The 12,589-nt window shown below is 39.8% G+C and overlaps 1 protein-coding gene across 1 annotated transcript; it reads right to left on the bottom strand.

Annotated features, from left to right (window-relative positions):
• Window positions 1-7,093: 7,093 nt before the first annotated feature.
• LOC146687242 (ubiquitin carboxyl-terminal hydrolase 37-like) lies at window positions 7,094-11,957 on the bottom strand. The gene is made up of 15 exons (XM_085438049.1): window positions 11,865-11,957; window positions 11,611-11,666; window positions 11,242-11,314; window positions 11,049-11,132; window positions 10,494-10,549; window positions 10,193-10,249; window positions 9,961-10,092; window positions 9,746-9,869; window positions 9,509-9,660; window positions 9,304-9,403; window positions 9,085-9,161; window positions 8,797-8,905; window positions 8,129-8,186; window positions 7,802-7,959; window positions 7,094-7,715 (listed from the first exon to the last, which is right to left on the bottom strand). Exons 1-15 carry the CDS (start codon window positions 11,889-11,891, stop codon window positions 7,710-7,712), a joined length of 1,269 nt encoding a protein of 422 aa, XP_085294175.1. The 5' UTR covers window positions 11,892-11,957; the 3' UTR covers window positions 7,094-7,709.
• Between the last annotated feature and the right edge of the window lie 632 nt (window positions 11,958-12,589).

The raw sequence follows: 12,589 nt of genomic DNA, 5'->3' as shown, positions 1-12,589 counted from the left end.
TTTCTGTTCTGTCTTTGAATGCATTTCATGTTTGATTTTAATATCAGAATACTTTAATAATTCCTCAGGGAATTATGTGGGTTACAGTTACTCCAGGACAACAGTAAATGGCCTGTATTTGTATAGCGCTTTTCTAGTCCCCAAGGACCCCAAAGCGCTTTATACATCCAGTCATTCGCCCATTCACACACACATTCACACACTGGTGATGGCAAGCTACATTGTAGCCACAGCCACCCTGGGGCGCACTGACAGAGGCAGTAACTTCTTCCTCACCTCATCAAGCTCTTCTGACTGCTGCTAAGCTCCAAAGCTTTTTACCTGCTTGGAATTTGTGTTGACTGAATACATAAATTCATAAATCAAGTTTAATACAATGGCAGCAAAGATTAAAAGAAATATTTGTGTTCAGCTTGTGAGTGACCATCCTACAGCTATCTGGGTGAGGTCACTACCAGAAAACAGCAAGGAAGGAGACCAAAGACGCCACCTGGGAGATATCGCTACAGAATAAATAAGATAAGATAAGATAAGATAGAACTTTATTAATCCCTCGGGTGGGTTCCTCTGGGAAATTCGACTTCCAAAAAAAGCACAGCAATGACCAAAGTTACAGTTACAGAACTGTTATATATATATATACACACACACACACACACACACACACACACACACACACACACACACACACACACACACACACATATATAAATACAGAGACAAATATAAATAAAATATACAAAGGGGATAAATAGAATAAATAGGAATAAAAAATAAAAATACAAGTGAATTGCACATTTCAAGTATTGAGGTCTATTGCACTGTTGACTATTTACAAAAGTATTGCACAAAAGGTATTGTACAGTGAGGTGCAGAGGCACTACAGCTTAGTTGTTCCCCCCTCCTTTGTCCTCCTGTTTCCCCTCCCTCTCCCCTCCAGAGAGGAGTTAAACAGTCTGATGGCGTGTGGGACAAAGGAGTTTTTAAGTCTGTTAGTTCTTGTCTTGGGGAGAAGCAACCTGTCACTGAACAGACTCTTCTGGTTGTTTATGGCCGTGTGCAGAGGATGCCCAGCATTGTCCATAATGTCCATCAGTTTCTTTAATGTCCTTTTCTCTGCCACTGTCACCAGAGTGTCCAGCTTCATGCCAACCACAGAGCTAAATGTTACAATACAAATGCGAACACACAGGGAAAAAAGGTTAAACCATACAAGACCAACTCCAAGTTAAAGAACTGCATTATTATAGCACATTTCTAAAGTATATTTCACTACCACAGTAGTACAAGGATGAAAATGGCACCACAGAAAACTAGCACATTACTCATCAATGCTGCTCTTTTTTATGATAAATAACAATGTATTTTAAAATACTGATGTATTGAAAAACAAGACAAATTAAGTGTAAAAACCTTTGACTTGTGGTTGTGAAAGTATTTGCACCACTATCAACTACAGCAGACTCCAAATGCGATTTTGTCATCCTTTAATAGGTAGAAAATGGAGAAATTAAAGTAGAAATGACTAAGTCCTACATTTGTGAGTGTTAAACAAATGTATTCCTGCTTCAGCATTTAACTGTAATGACAGATTAACTGCTAACAGACATTATCTGTTTATTAAACTCAAGAATTAAACATAATTGAATTTATGACTGTTTTATAGGTTCACCTTATTTGTTTACCAATCTAATGTCAGTCATCTCAACTCTGTATTGTCTTTGGTTGCTAGACTAACAAGCCAGTCCAAAACACTCTTTTCTGCTTTGGGGCGGGACAAGTGGTAAAGGTTCAGGTGAACCTGTGGGACCTGACACAGAAGCTAAGTCCTAAGAATTAGTGATGGGAATTCCGGCTCTTTTTAGAGAACCGGCTCTTTCAGCTCGGCTCACTAAAAAGAGACGGCTCTTTCGGCTCTTCAGGTTGTTTTGTTGCTTTAATTAATTTATTATTAACAACAATATAAAATTATGCACAAAAGGAATTACTAATGTAAAAAAAAAAAAAGTGGTTTTATTTATGTATGTTTATATATAAATATATACAGTGGCCCCTAGAGATAAAGCCCGTACAAACTCCAAAAAGCACGTACAAATTCTAAAGGACGTAGAAACTCCAAAACACATTTCTAGCGTTAACTGAACTTCCAAAACAGAGCTACCTAGATCACTTAAATTACACAATTGAAAGCATATGTGTATTGTTTGTGTATTTATACACAGGCACTCATATATATTCAAATAATTTAAAGAAAACGTTCATTTATCGATAAAACAGGCGGAGCGAGAACACATCCGGGACTTTTTCGCGTTCTCGGCTTGATGCATACTTTGAATTGGAACAGTACTTGGTCTCCGACTGATGACGTATCACGAGTACACGAGAACACAAGTACAAACAAGAGAAAGGGCCTATGCTTCAGGTTTAATATGGACAAGTAAATGTGTGTCTATGTGGGGGCCCACTAGTACAAATGTGGTTTAAGTTGACAATAACTGTTTTAGTTGTACCCTGGGGCATTTCAAAGGTGAAAGCCATTCCACTTTAAAGGTATAAGGTTTTATGAGTGAAACCAGAGTTAGGACTTAGGAGGCCTGGTGTTTTATTTTGAAAATCTTAATTTATATACCATGCAGTAATTGTTACAACATTGGGTTTTATTTTTGTTCATTTCATAAGAAAGTAACTGTTTTCAGTTCATTTTTTCCTTTCCCAAATAAATACCTAGTCATATACAGCAGTACAATGAACCCAGCCCAATCTCACGCTAGCTTTTACCATAGCTTTGTGGGAATGGGCAATTGTTTGCATCGTCTGTCACACCAACCCTCTGCATGTCCTCCTTCACTACATCCACAAACCTCCTCTGTGGCGTTTCTTCTTTGTAACATAAATCTGTAACATATTGTTAAATAGTCTAGTCCAGGGGTCGGCAACCAGCTGTGGCACGCGAAAGGTTGTTAAGGTTAAGGTTGTCTCCTTGACCTGGAGACAACATATAAGATGACACCGCCATGGACCTCAACCTGCAGGCTTTGTGTTACCTGTTTCTTTATACAGGAGCATGTAGGGGTGGACTGCCTTTTTATTTGATTACCCTTTTCTCATGTTTTTCTTAGTTAGGGACATTTTGGGGGACGTTATACTCTTACTTGTTAAACACATGCTCCCATCCACTCTCTTGGTCCAGAAGCTCCATAATCCAAGTGTCCCAACTCAGGTCTGATGGCATTTTTTCAGTGGTGCTTTTAACCTCTTGGGAACTTTCACTACATTCCTTACTTGATGCAGAAAGAAGAAACGAGTCAGGGATGCATAGCAAGCACAACAAGACACCAGCAGCCCAACCTTTCACCAACTGAAGACATTTGCAGCACCATAAAACATGACAGAGAAGAGCTGGGACTATGTGAAAGGGTGAAGTGCTGCAGTAAAGTTGCAATGGTCCTATCTTTTATACAGTCTATGGTTCACTCTATTAAGATGTGATTATTTCCAAGGTCCATTTAGTTTTAGTTAGCTGAAGCTAAACCAGAAGTTAAAACGAGATGGTGAAAAACATTTTTAGTTAATGTTACGACTGTTGTCGTAATGTTGTCTCATATGTAAATCTGAGTGTGCAGGTGCCTTTCCGTGATTGGTGCATCCATGGGACGGCCCATACAGATTGGCTAATGACCTGGAGACAACATATAAGATGACACCGCCATGGACCTCAACCTGCAGGCTTTGTGTTACCTGCTTCTTTATACAGGAGCATGTAGGGGTGGACTGCCTTTTTATTTGATTACCCTTTTCTCATGTTTTTCTTAGTTAGGGACATTTTGGGGGACGTTATACTCTTACTTGTTAAACACATGCTCCCATCCACTCTCTTGGTCCAGAAGCTCCATAATCCAAGTGTCCCAACTCAGGTCTGATGGCATTTTTTCAGTGGTGCTTTTAACCTCTTGGGAACTTTCACTACATTCCTTACTTGATGCAGAAAGAAGAAACGAGTCAGGGATGCATAGCAAGCACAACAAGACACCAGCAGCCCAACCTTTCACCAACTGAAGACATTTGCAGCACCATAAAACATGACAGAGAAGAGCTGGGACTATGTGAAAGGGTGAAGTGCTGCAGTAAAGTTGCAATGGTCCTATCTTTTATACAGTCTATGGTTCACTCTATTAAGATGTGATTATTTCCAAGGTCCATTTAGTTTTAGTTAGCTGAAGCTAAACCAGAAGTTAAAACGAGATGGTGAAAAACATTTTTAGTTAATGTTACGACTGTTGTCGTAATGTTGTCTCATATGTAAATCTGAGTGTGCAGGTGCCTTTCCGTGATTGGTGCATCCATGGGACGGCCCATACAGATTGGCTAATGACCTGGAGACAACATATAAGATGACACCGCCATGGACCTCAACCGGCAGGCTTTGTGTTACCTGTTTCTTTATACAGGAGCATGTAGGGGTGGACTGCCTTTTTATTTGATTACCCTTTTCTCATGTTTTTCTTAGTTAGGGAGATAAGACATTGTCATTTGGTTTTATTCTTTTCATAAATAAGTTTTGTACATCCTTTAGATACGGTCCCTTTTGTTTGTTGTTTTGGGGTCCACCCCGAAGCTATAGTTCGCTCCTTTCCTTTGTTAGAATTCAATCACTGTGAAAAAAAATCACCATCAAAATTGTACTGGTTGTGTGATGTGCTGCTTGGGGTCAGACAGGGGTGGATCACCCTTATATTATGGTCTGGCCACCCTTAGAAAGGCCATAACACTAACTAAAATGAAAATTAAAACTAGACTTATAACTGGCTGGTGTCTTTACCAGTGACCTTGGGTCTGAACTGTGGGCTCCTCTTTCCAGGTGTTCGTACTGCCTGAGTGGGACCAAGATGTGCTATCTCGCCTCTTTTGGGTTTTCTGCATGTTTCTGGCTCAACATGCAAGTATCCACTTCTTGACGTTCGCTGTTGGTTGCAGCCACTTGAGGTTTTTGGGCTCATTTGGGTTCTCAACACTGGGTGACTTTGATGGGAGTGAAAGCATCCTCACAACATAAATCACCACACTACCTGCTTTTGTTTCAGATTTTTTCTTTATCCTTGTTAACATGTTTGGGTACTGGGTTTACCTGTAATGCATTTTGTGCTCCAAAAGCTGTTATTTTGTGCAGCTGTGCTCCAAAAGCTGTTAGCATGACCTTTTTTATCATTAGATTGTGCCACACCAGCATCTGAGAGAAAAGCTTTGAGTTTGATTTTGTGTTTGTTTTGCAGGCACTCAGGAGAATAAGTCATGATGTTTCTTGTGTTTGTCATGCTAGTATCTCAGTGCTTGTCAATCACCAGTCAACAGTGTCACCACTGTGAACAACATCCTTCGACTGTTCGAGCCAAAACCTTCGAGAAGTCCCTGCAGCCGCTTCAAAACTCATCACTGAGCTCGATCTCTCTTTTAACACGCTGGAGACAACAATGAAAGAGGACTTTCTTTCATATGCTGCTTTGAGGGCTTTGTTCGTGAATAACAACAGAATCAAAACCATCCATGAAGAGACATTTCACCCGCTGATTAATTTGGAGAAACTGGACTTCCACAAACCAGTTGGAGACTTTGTCTTCTGGATGGTTTCAGAAGCTGATTTCTCTCCACTATTTCAATCTTTTGGGAAAAAAATATACAACACTGAGTCCGGGAAACCTTTTCATGCCACTGAGGAGCTTGAAGACCCTCTATTTTTGAGGAGCTTTCCTTCAGTCTGTCAGTGAAAGGGATTTTGTTGAACCTTGAAACTGCCGTGACCCTGTCCAAAGACCAGCTGGCCACCTGGCCGGGTCAGTCATGGATATTCACAAATACCCCATAGTACTGGTGGAAAAGAAATATCGAGGGAAAATCGATGTTCAGACCATGTTCAGTGTGTCGTGACACTTGCACGATGGAAGAACACACCCACTTGTTGGTGCCAGAAGAGCCACTGAGAAATTATTGTTTTAGCTGGCTCATTACAAGTCGATGGCTGGTCACCTGGAATAGCATAAAACTCTGGAGCGAATAATTGCCCGATTTTACTGGCCAGGAAACTGTTTTAGACTTAGAGCTTTTTATTGTCATTGTGCAGTTTCTTGCACAGTGAAATTGGGTAAGTGGAGAGCATAGAGCCGCTGTATCTGTGCGCACCACCATCTTGCATTTCTTGCATGTTTGGATATGCGCCGATGGTGTGCGTCCAATGGTGTCAGCTGGTGAACCAGCTGGTCATTCAAAAAGCACCTTTATGCCCCTCACCATTAATGGAGGTCCCATTTGAGCGCATTGGCATGGACCTCATTTTATCGATGAGAAAAAGAAAGTCTTTAGTTCAGCTGTTGTTAACTGATCTTGACTTTGTTAATTAAACACTGCAAACCTGCCTTCAGTGTGTCCTGTACATGAGGTCATTTAGTACACCACAGCACGGTGAGTTTTTTTGAGCTGATGAAGTTCAGCCAAAACAGGAAACTTGCAGCAGGAGACAGCAACTCGTTAAAATGTTATAAAAGGTACAATGAAAGATTTTCACCCTACAGGGTTGTCAATGATCCAAGGATAAATGTCTAATTTGGTAAAAATTTTATAAGCCATTTCTGGAGAGACTGCAGTGGAAATGTTGTCACTTTTGGACTTTGCTACCTGCAGCTAAACATTTGCAGCTAAATCATTTATTTAAAAGCAGAAGCTGCAACTGATCGAGGGAATATTTGTCTGAAAACTTAAACTGAACTCCAAGGGTACCATTGCTCCAGCTTACCATCTTTACCTGAGTGAATCAGTTTGTTGAACAATCTAAATGATTCAGAAACTTCTGTGACATCAACTTAACTAAGGCTCATTACAAATTTCACAAAACACTGCTGAATACTTTTAATATTTTTTTATTAGTTATTTTTGTTTTTGTTGTTATTTTGATTTTAATAAAACAAAATAAAATAAAGAATTAAATCATTTCTTTGTTTTTTTTTTAATTTAATTTATTTTACAAATAAATTAATAATAATATTAATAACAACAATAAAATTAGTGCTGTCAGCGTAAACGTCATTAGGTAAAATGACGTTAACGCTGACAGCACTAATTTGTTGTTTCCAGAGAGCAAGCCAAACACTGGTCCAGAAAAGGACGATCTCTAGTAGATTTTGTTTTAACCTCCTAGGACCTGGTGTCCACATATGTAGACATAACATTTTGGGTTGTCTAGACCAAAATACAAAATTTTGCTCTTCAAAAACCTGATATCCACTTATGAGGGAGGACATTACACTGCCACTGTTCAATCGAAATTTAAAATGAATGTCCTCATATGTGGATCTCATTCTTTTGAGAAACAAAAAAAAGATAGTCCGAATCTGATGTCTTTGTTTTTACATTCATCAGGTCCCAATCAACCCAAATGGCACAGAGAAATTAAAAATGCATGCCATGAAAGTTCAGGTCTTAGGAGGTTAAAAATGTCCCTGCTGATGAGACCAGTGAATGTGGGGCGACGGTGGCAAGAAAAAACTCCCTCCTGGAGGAAGAAATCTTGGGAGGACCAGGCTCTCTGGGAGGACCCTTCCTCCTGAGGGCAATACTTACCTATACTTGTCCTCCAGTGTGCGATGGTGGGCTGGGACGACTGCTTTTCCTTCTCAGCATGACGATGACCTTAACTTCCTTCCTTCCTTCCACTTCCTGTTTCAGAACTGAGAATGAAGACAAAACTGGTTAACAAGGTAACAGGACATTTAAAAATTCTCTCACTTCAGGATGAGATGCTGTGTCTTCTTACGTTTCTCTTGTAAAACAGGATGTAGGCCGAGTGCTGCTGTTCCTCACAAACTGCCGATCCGGTTGTGTGGAGCACCTGTGCGTCATTATAGGTGAGCCAGCGATCTGATGTAGAGTGCTGACTCTCCTCAGGATGGACAGAACTACAGATGTAGTGTCCTGAAATCACATTAAGACAAATGAATCCAACTTCTGGAAGTCAACTGATTCAAGCAAACAGTGATTTTGACTTAGTGCTTCTTAGAACATCAAAAGCTTTTGTGTGTGAGTCCTTCACTGAAAAGTAGCAAGTTTTCATTTTCTGTTTGTCACAAGTCTGTTGTTTTACCTGACTCTGTGCCTCCATAATGACTGATGATGCTGACAATACTATAACAGCCACCACCCTGAGAAGGAACAAATCCAAAGAGTGTTAGTTTCATAAAGTCTCACATCAGTGCCACAATTAAGCTGATTTGCTGAGGCTACGTCCACACTAATGCGTTTTCGTTTGAAAACACATCGTTTTCTCTCCGCTTTGACCTCCCGTCCACACTGAGACGGCGTTTTCCTCAAGGAAAAACACAGCATCTTGAAAACGCTCTCGAAAACGCATACATTTCAAAACGGAGTTGTCCCGTCGCAGTGTGGACACTCGAAAACGCAGACTTTCTAAAACGATGACGCATTTTAGTCATGTGATGCAGTCATGTGAGCAATTAAACAAAGATAAGCCGAGTGCATTATACAGCAGTTGTTTTGATTGCTCTCAACTTTGACAGCCCTAAAAACGATTAATATCAGTTTGTACATGCTCCGGATAGCTTTTCTTCAAATTCTGTAATTCTCACTCACTTTTGCGCATGCGCAGGACTGGAACATAGGCGTTTTCGGCCGTTTCAATGCAGACGCACAACTATTTGAAAATGACTGAAAACGCTAGTGTGGACACGGAGTTTTCAAATCTATCCGGGCTAGTGTGGACGTAGCCTGAGACGTTCTGCAGTCTGTTTTTACCTGATTGGATGGCACCACCAAGTCCCTCTGCAGCCTGACGGGGTCATCCACCTTCTGAATCTTGTAGGTTTGTGTAAAGCCAAACCTCTTCAGATGCAAGATCAGAACTCTGGCAGAAAAGAAAAAAAAAACACAAACAAGGCAGAAAATAAGAAGAATGAGTGTCAAACACAAACAGAAGATGGGAGAAAACGACTGCTCAAATATTGTCTCGAAAAACTCTGATATTTGATACGCCACAGTTTGGAAACCTGGTCAGTCGATCAATTCTGATGTGACCTTACTCACCTTGGCAGTGTATCAAAAGACGACTTCAGTTCTGAGGCCGTCCCTCCACAATCACAGCGATATTCTATTTCTTCTTCCTGAACAACAGCACAGAGAAAACAGGCTTTATGGTAGAAAGAAATCTCAACATATGCACACACACGCATACACACAAACACTAACAAAAAAGGTGTGTTAAGATCGCTGATACGACAACTCTATTGGAATTTGTGATCTTACCTTCAAGTATGTCTCTAACATGTTTATCACAGACCCCTCTGGAACCAGGTCAAGAGACAAACTGGTGAATTCCTCTTGCTGTGATGAGTGGTGACCGCAGCTACACATTTCAGGAGAAACGTAGTTAAAGTAAAGATCAGGTACGTGGAAAAGAGGTATATGAAAATATTGCAACCAGCTCTGCGTTTCTGAAAGACAGGCTTACCTCTTGCATGTCCTTATGTTCTCCATTTTAAAAATGTGATGGTCTTCTACTGGGCAGGTATAACTTTGGCCCAGGAGAGCTGCGTTCCTCTCCAGGCGAGGTGTGAGCCTTTTGACCTCATTGAGGAACAATGTTAGGAATTCATGAGCGTCCTGAAAGAAAAGCAGAGAGATTTAAAACAGTACATCAAAATCAGAAGGTAAAGCAAAAAACGAAATGTCCAAATAGCTGACGCACTTTCTGTGCACTGCCGGTGTATTCGGCAGCTTGATTGCTGAATGCCTTCTTAAAAGCTCTTAGGTGGTGATCTTTAAGGCCATAATCTGTCGACTCATGACAGTCCCTGACATCAATAAGCCTTCTGTAGAAAGGAAGGGTAAACAGACATTTCTGCTGTTAGATCTCTTTGTTCTTCAGGTGTTTGAAGAAAGTAGAAGGTTGACGTAGCGCACCTTAAGAGCTGAGCTTCTGGATCTGTGCTCCACAAAACCCCCTGACGCCTGATGTCTCTTATGAACTCCTCAATGTTGAGGAGGCTCTGCAGGCAGGAGTTCATGTAGCAGGTGTTTCCGATGTTTGGAAACCTGACACACACGCGCAACGTTTACAGTATCAGTGTAAAATAATTCATTTTCTCCACTTTGACAAAGTGACCTTTGATCTTTGTGCACCACGTGTACTCACCCGAAGCGGTCTATAGTCCCAGTTTGACTTTTTATTTTTTTCCCACCGCGTGCTACACTGCTCCAAAAAGGTAAAAACACAAACACAAAATTAGGAAAGATGTCAAGATTCTGAGCAGTGTATGTGCATGTATGCATGAGCTTTGACGCTGAAACATTTTGGAGGACGTCCAAAAGTAGTAAAAAAGATGTAAATACACAAGGTGGAAGACAAATGCCAATAAAAGGGAAATAAAACAGCTCCAACTAAACCACTGCTATAAATATCTCCAGCAGCATTAAAGAGTGGCGCATTTCTTTACCTCTGATGAGACGTAGAAGGAATTTCCTTCTCTGCCACGTTTTGTTTGTGTAATTTCTGTTTAGAAACAAGAAAAGCAACATCAGTAATGGCATAAAACAAACATACCAAGGGAGTCTCTCCATGAAAAGTGTCCAGTTAGAAAATTTGGTATTATTTCATATTATTTATCACTTTAGTGAGCTGTCAGCTCATGAAGCAGATATATAGGAATATCTTTAAATAAAATAAAAACAATTTATTCATGCTTTAAATTGAGTTTTAAAGTTTGTCCTATGAAATACAAAATCCTTCATTTGGTTGTGATCAAAATTCAGTTTTTACAGAAATCATCCATGAAGCTTCATTAAAAGATTCAAAAATGCTTATTTACCATAAAAAATATTTAGAGAAACATCCTGCAAGTCCCTTCAAACTTACCTTTCTGTGAAAAAAAACCGTTTAAACATCTTTGAACTTAATTTGAGGACATAGATGTGCTAAATTGCTCTTAATTCTTCTCATTTAATGTGATGAGTAAATGCTTGATGACAGGGACTCTTTCCATAAAACATACCTTCCAGAATTTAAAAAGAAACCAGCGACACTTCTTTTGTGTCTTCACAGTGCTGCTCTCTGCCTCTGCATCGCTGTCAGTTTGCTGCAGAGGACGAACAAACATAAGTTTATTAAAAAAGTAAAGTCACTTTAAATTAACAAGTGCAATTTAAAGAGAAAGTGCATTTCATATGTTTTGAGTAAAAGCAAACCGAGGAACAGCAGAAGTGTCTCCATTTTCTCTTCTTCTTTTGACCATTTTCAGCAACAGAAGCATCCGGGATGCTGATGAGGACAAAAGTGTAAATGTTATTTTTCAAAGTGGAAAATTTTAACAAGGAGTACATGCTGGAGATTGCAGATAAAAATTAATAACTGTAATGGAACAAAATCATGTATTTTGTACATTTACACTCTACATTTTCAAACGCTAATCTCTGAATCAATATAAATTATAGACAAGACTAGAAGTAGTAAAAGATGTAAATACAAAACACCAATAAAAGGGAAATAAAACAGCTCCAACTAAACCACTGCTATAAATATCTCCAGCAGCATTAAAGAGTGACACATTTCTTTACCTCTGATGAGACGTAGAAGGACTTTCCGTCTCTGCCACGTTTTGTTTGTGTGATTTCTGTTTAGAAACAAGAAAACCAACATCAGTAATGGCATAAAACAAAGTATATGGTAAGAAAATACAATATCCTTCATTTGGATTCAAAATTCAGTTTTTACAGAAATCATCCAAGAAGCTTCCTTAAAAGTTTCAAAAATGCTTATTTACCATAAGAAAATATTCAGAGAAACGTGCTGCGAGTCTCTTCAAACTTACCTTTCTGTGAAAAAGAAGTTTAAACATCTTTGGACTTGATGTGATCACAGCGAAAATCTCCTCAGCTTTGCAAAAGTTCAACTGAAAACAAGCAGTCAGAGGTTGTATATTTATAAACTTTCAGCATAGAATGTTCATACCCTGAACAGCAAACATCATCGTTATGATGTATGGGGCTAATTTGCATATTTTGGAATGTATGCTCATTTGAACTGTATGGCACTCGTCTCCAAGCAACTGCTACAAAATACAGGTCAAGTCAAGTGGCTTTTATTGTCATTTTAACCACGTGCAGAGGTACTGTACAGAGTGAAATGAGACAGCGTTCCTCCGAGACCCTGGTGCTATATATGACATATACGGACAAACCCAGGACTACATAAAGTGCAGTGTGCATAAATTGCAAAAATAAACAAGACAAAACAGTGCAAAACTAGACAGAACAGGACGATACAGACACAAGACAATGGAAATGTGCAAAATGCTGAGTACTGTGCAAAAGTAACTAACGTGTGTGAAGGTGTGCGTGTGCCAGTGCAGTCACTGAGTGTTCAGGGGTCTGACGGCTTATAGGAAGAAACTTTTCCGTAGTTTGGTAGTGAGGGCCCGGATGTTCTGGGACCTCTTTCCAGAAGGCAGCAGGGTGAAGAGTGTGTTTGAAGGCTGTGTGGGGTCCTCCAGCGAGCGGGTGTTATAAGGAGGGGAGAGGGACTCCAATAATCTTC

This window comes from Copadichromis virginalis, linkage group LG18, assembly GCF_057382275.1.
Source record: "Copadichromis virginalis isolate Kocher_CV1m ecotype Utaka linkage group LG18, C_Virginalis_male_GT1.1, whole genome shotgun sequence".
Lineage (NCBI taxonomy): Eukaryota > Metazoa > Chordata > Actinopteri > Cichliformes > Cichlidae > Copadichromis > Copadichromis virginalis.
This window is presented reverse-complemented; position numbering and strand designations above follow the sequence as displayed.

Coding starts and splice junctions, on each gene's coding strand:
- LOC146687242 (XM_085438049.1), bottom strand. CDS start 11,891: ATGTTTAAACTTCTTTTTCACAGAAAG. Junction 11,133..11,241: donor GACACTTCTGCTGTTCCTCG/GTTTGCTTTTAC, acceptor CGTCCTCTGCAG/CAAACTGACAGCGATGCAGA. Junction 9,162..9,303: donor TGTTAGAGACATACTTGAAG/GTAAGATCACAA, acceptor GCTGTTGTTCAG/GAAGAAGAAATAGAATATCG.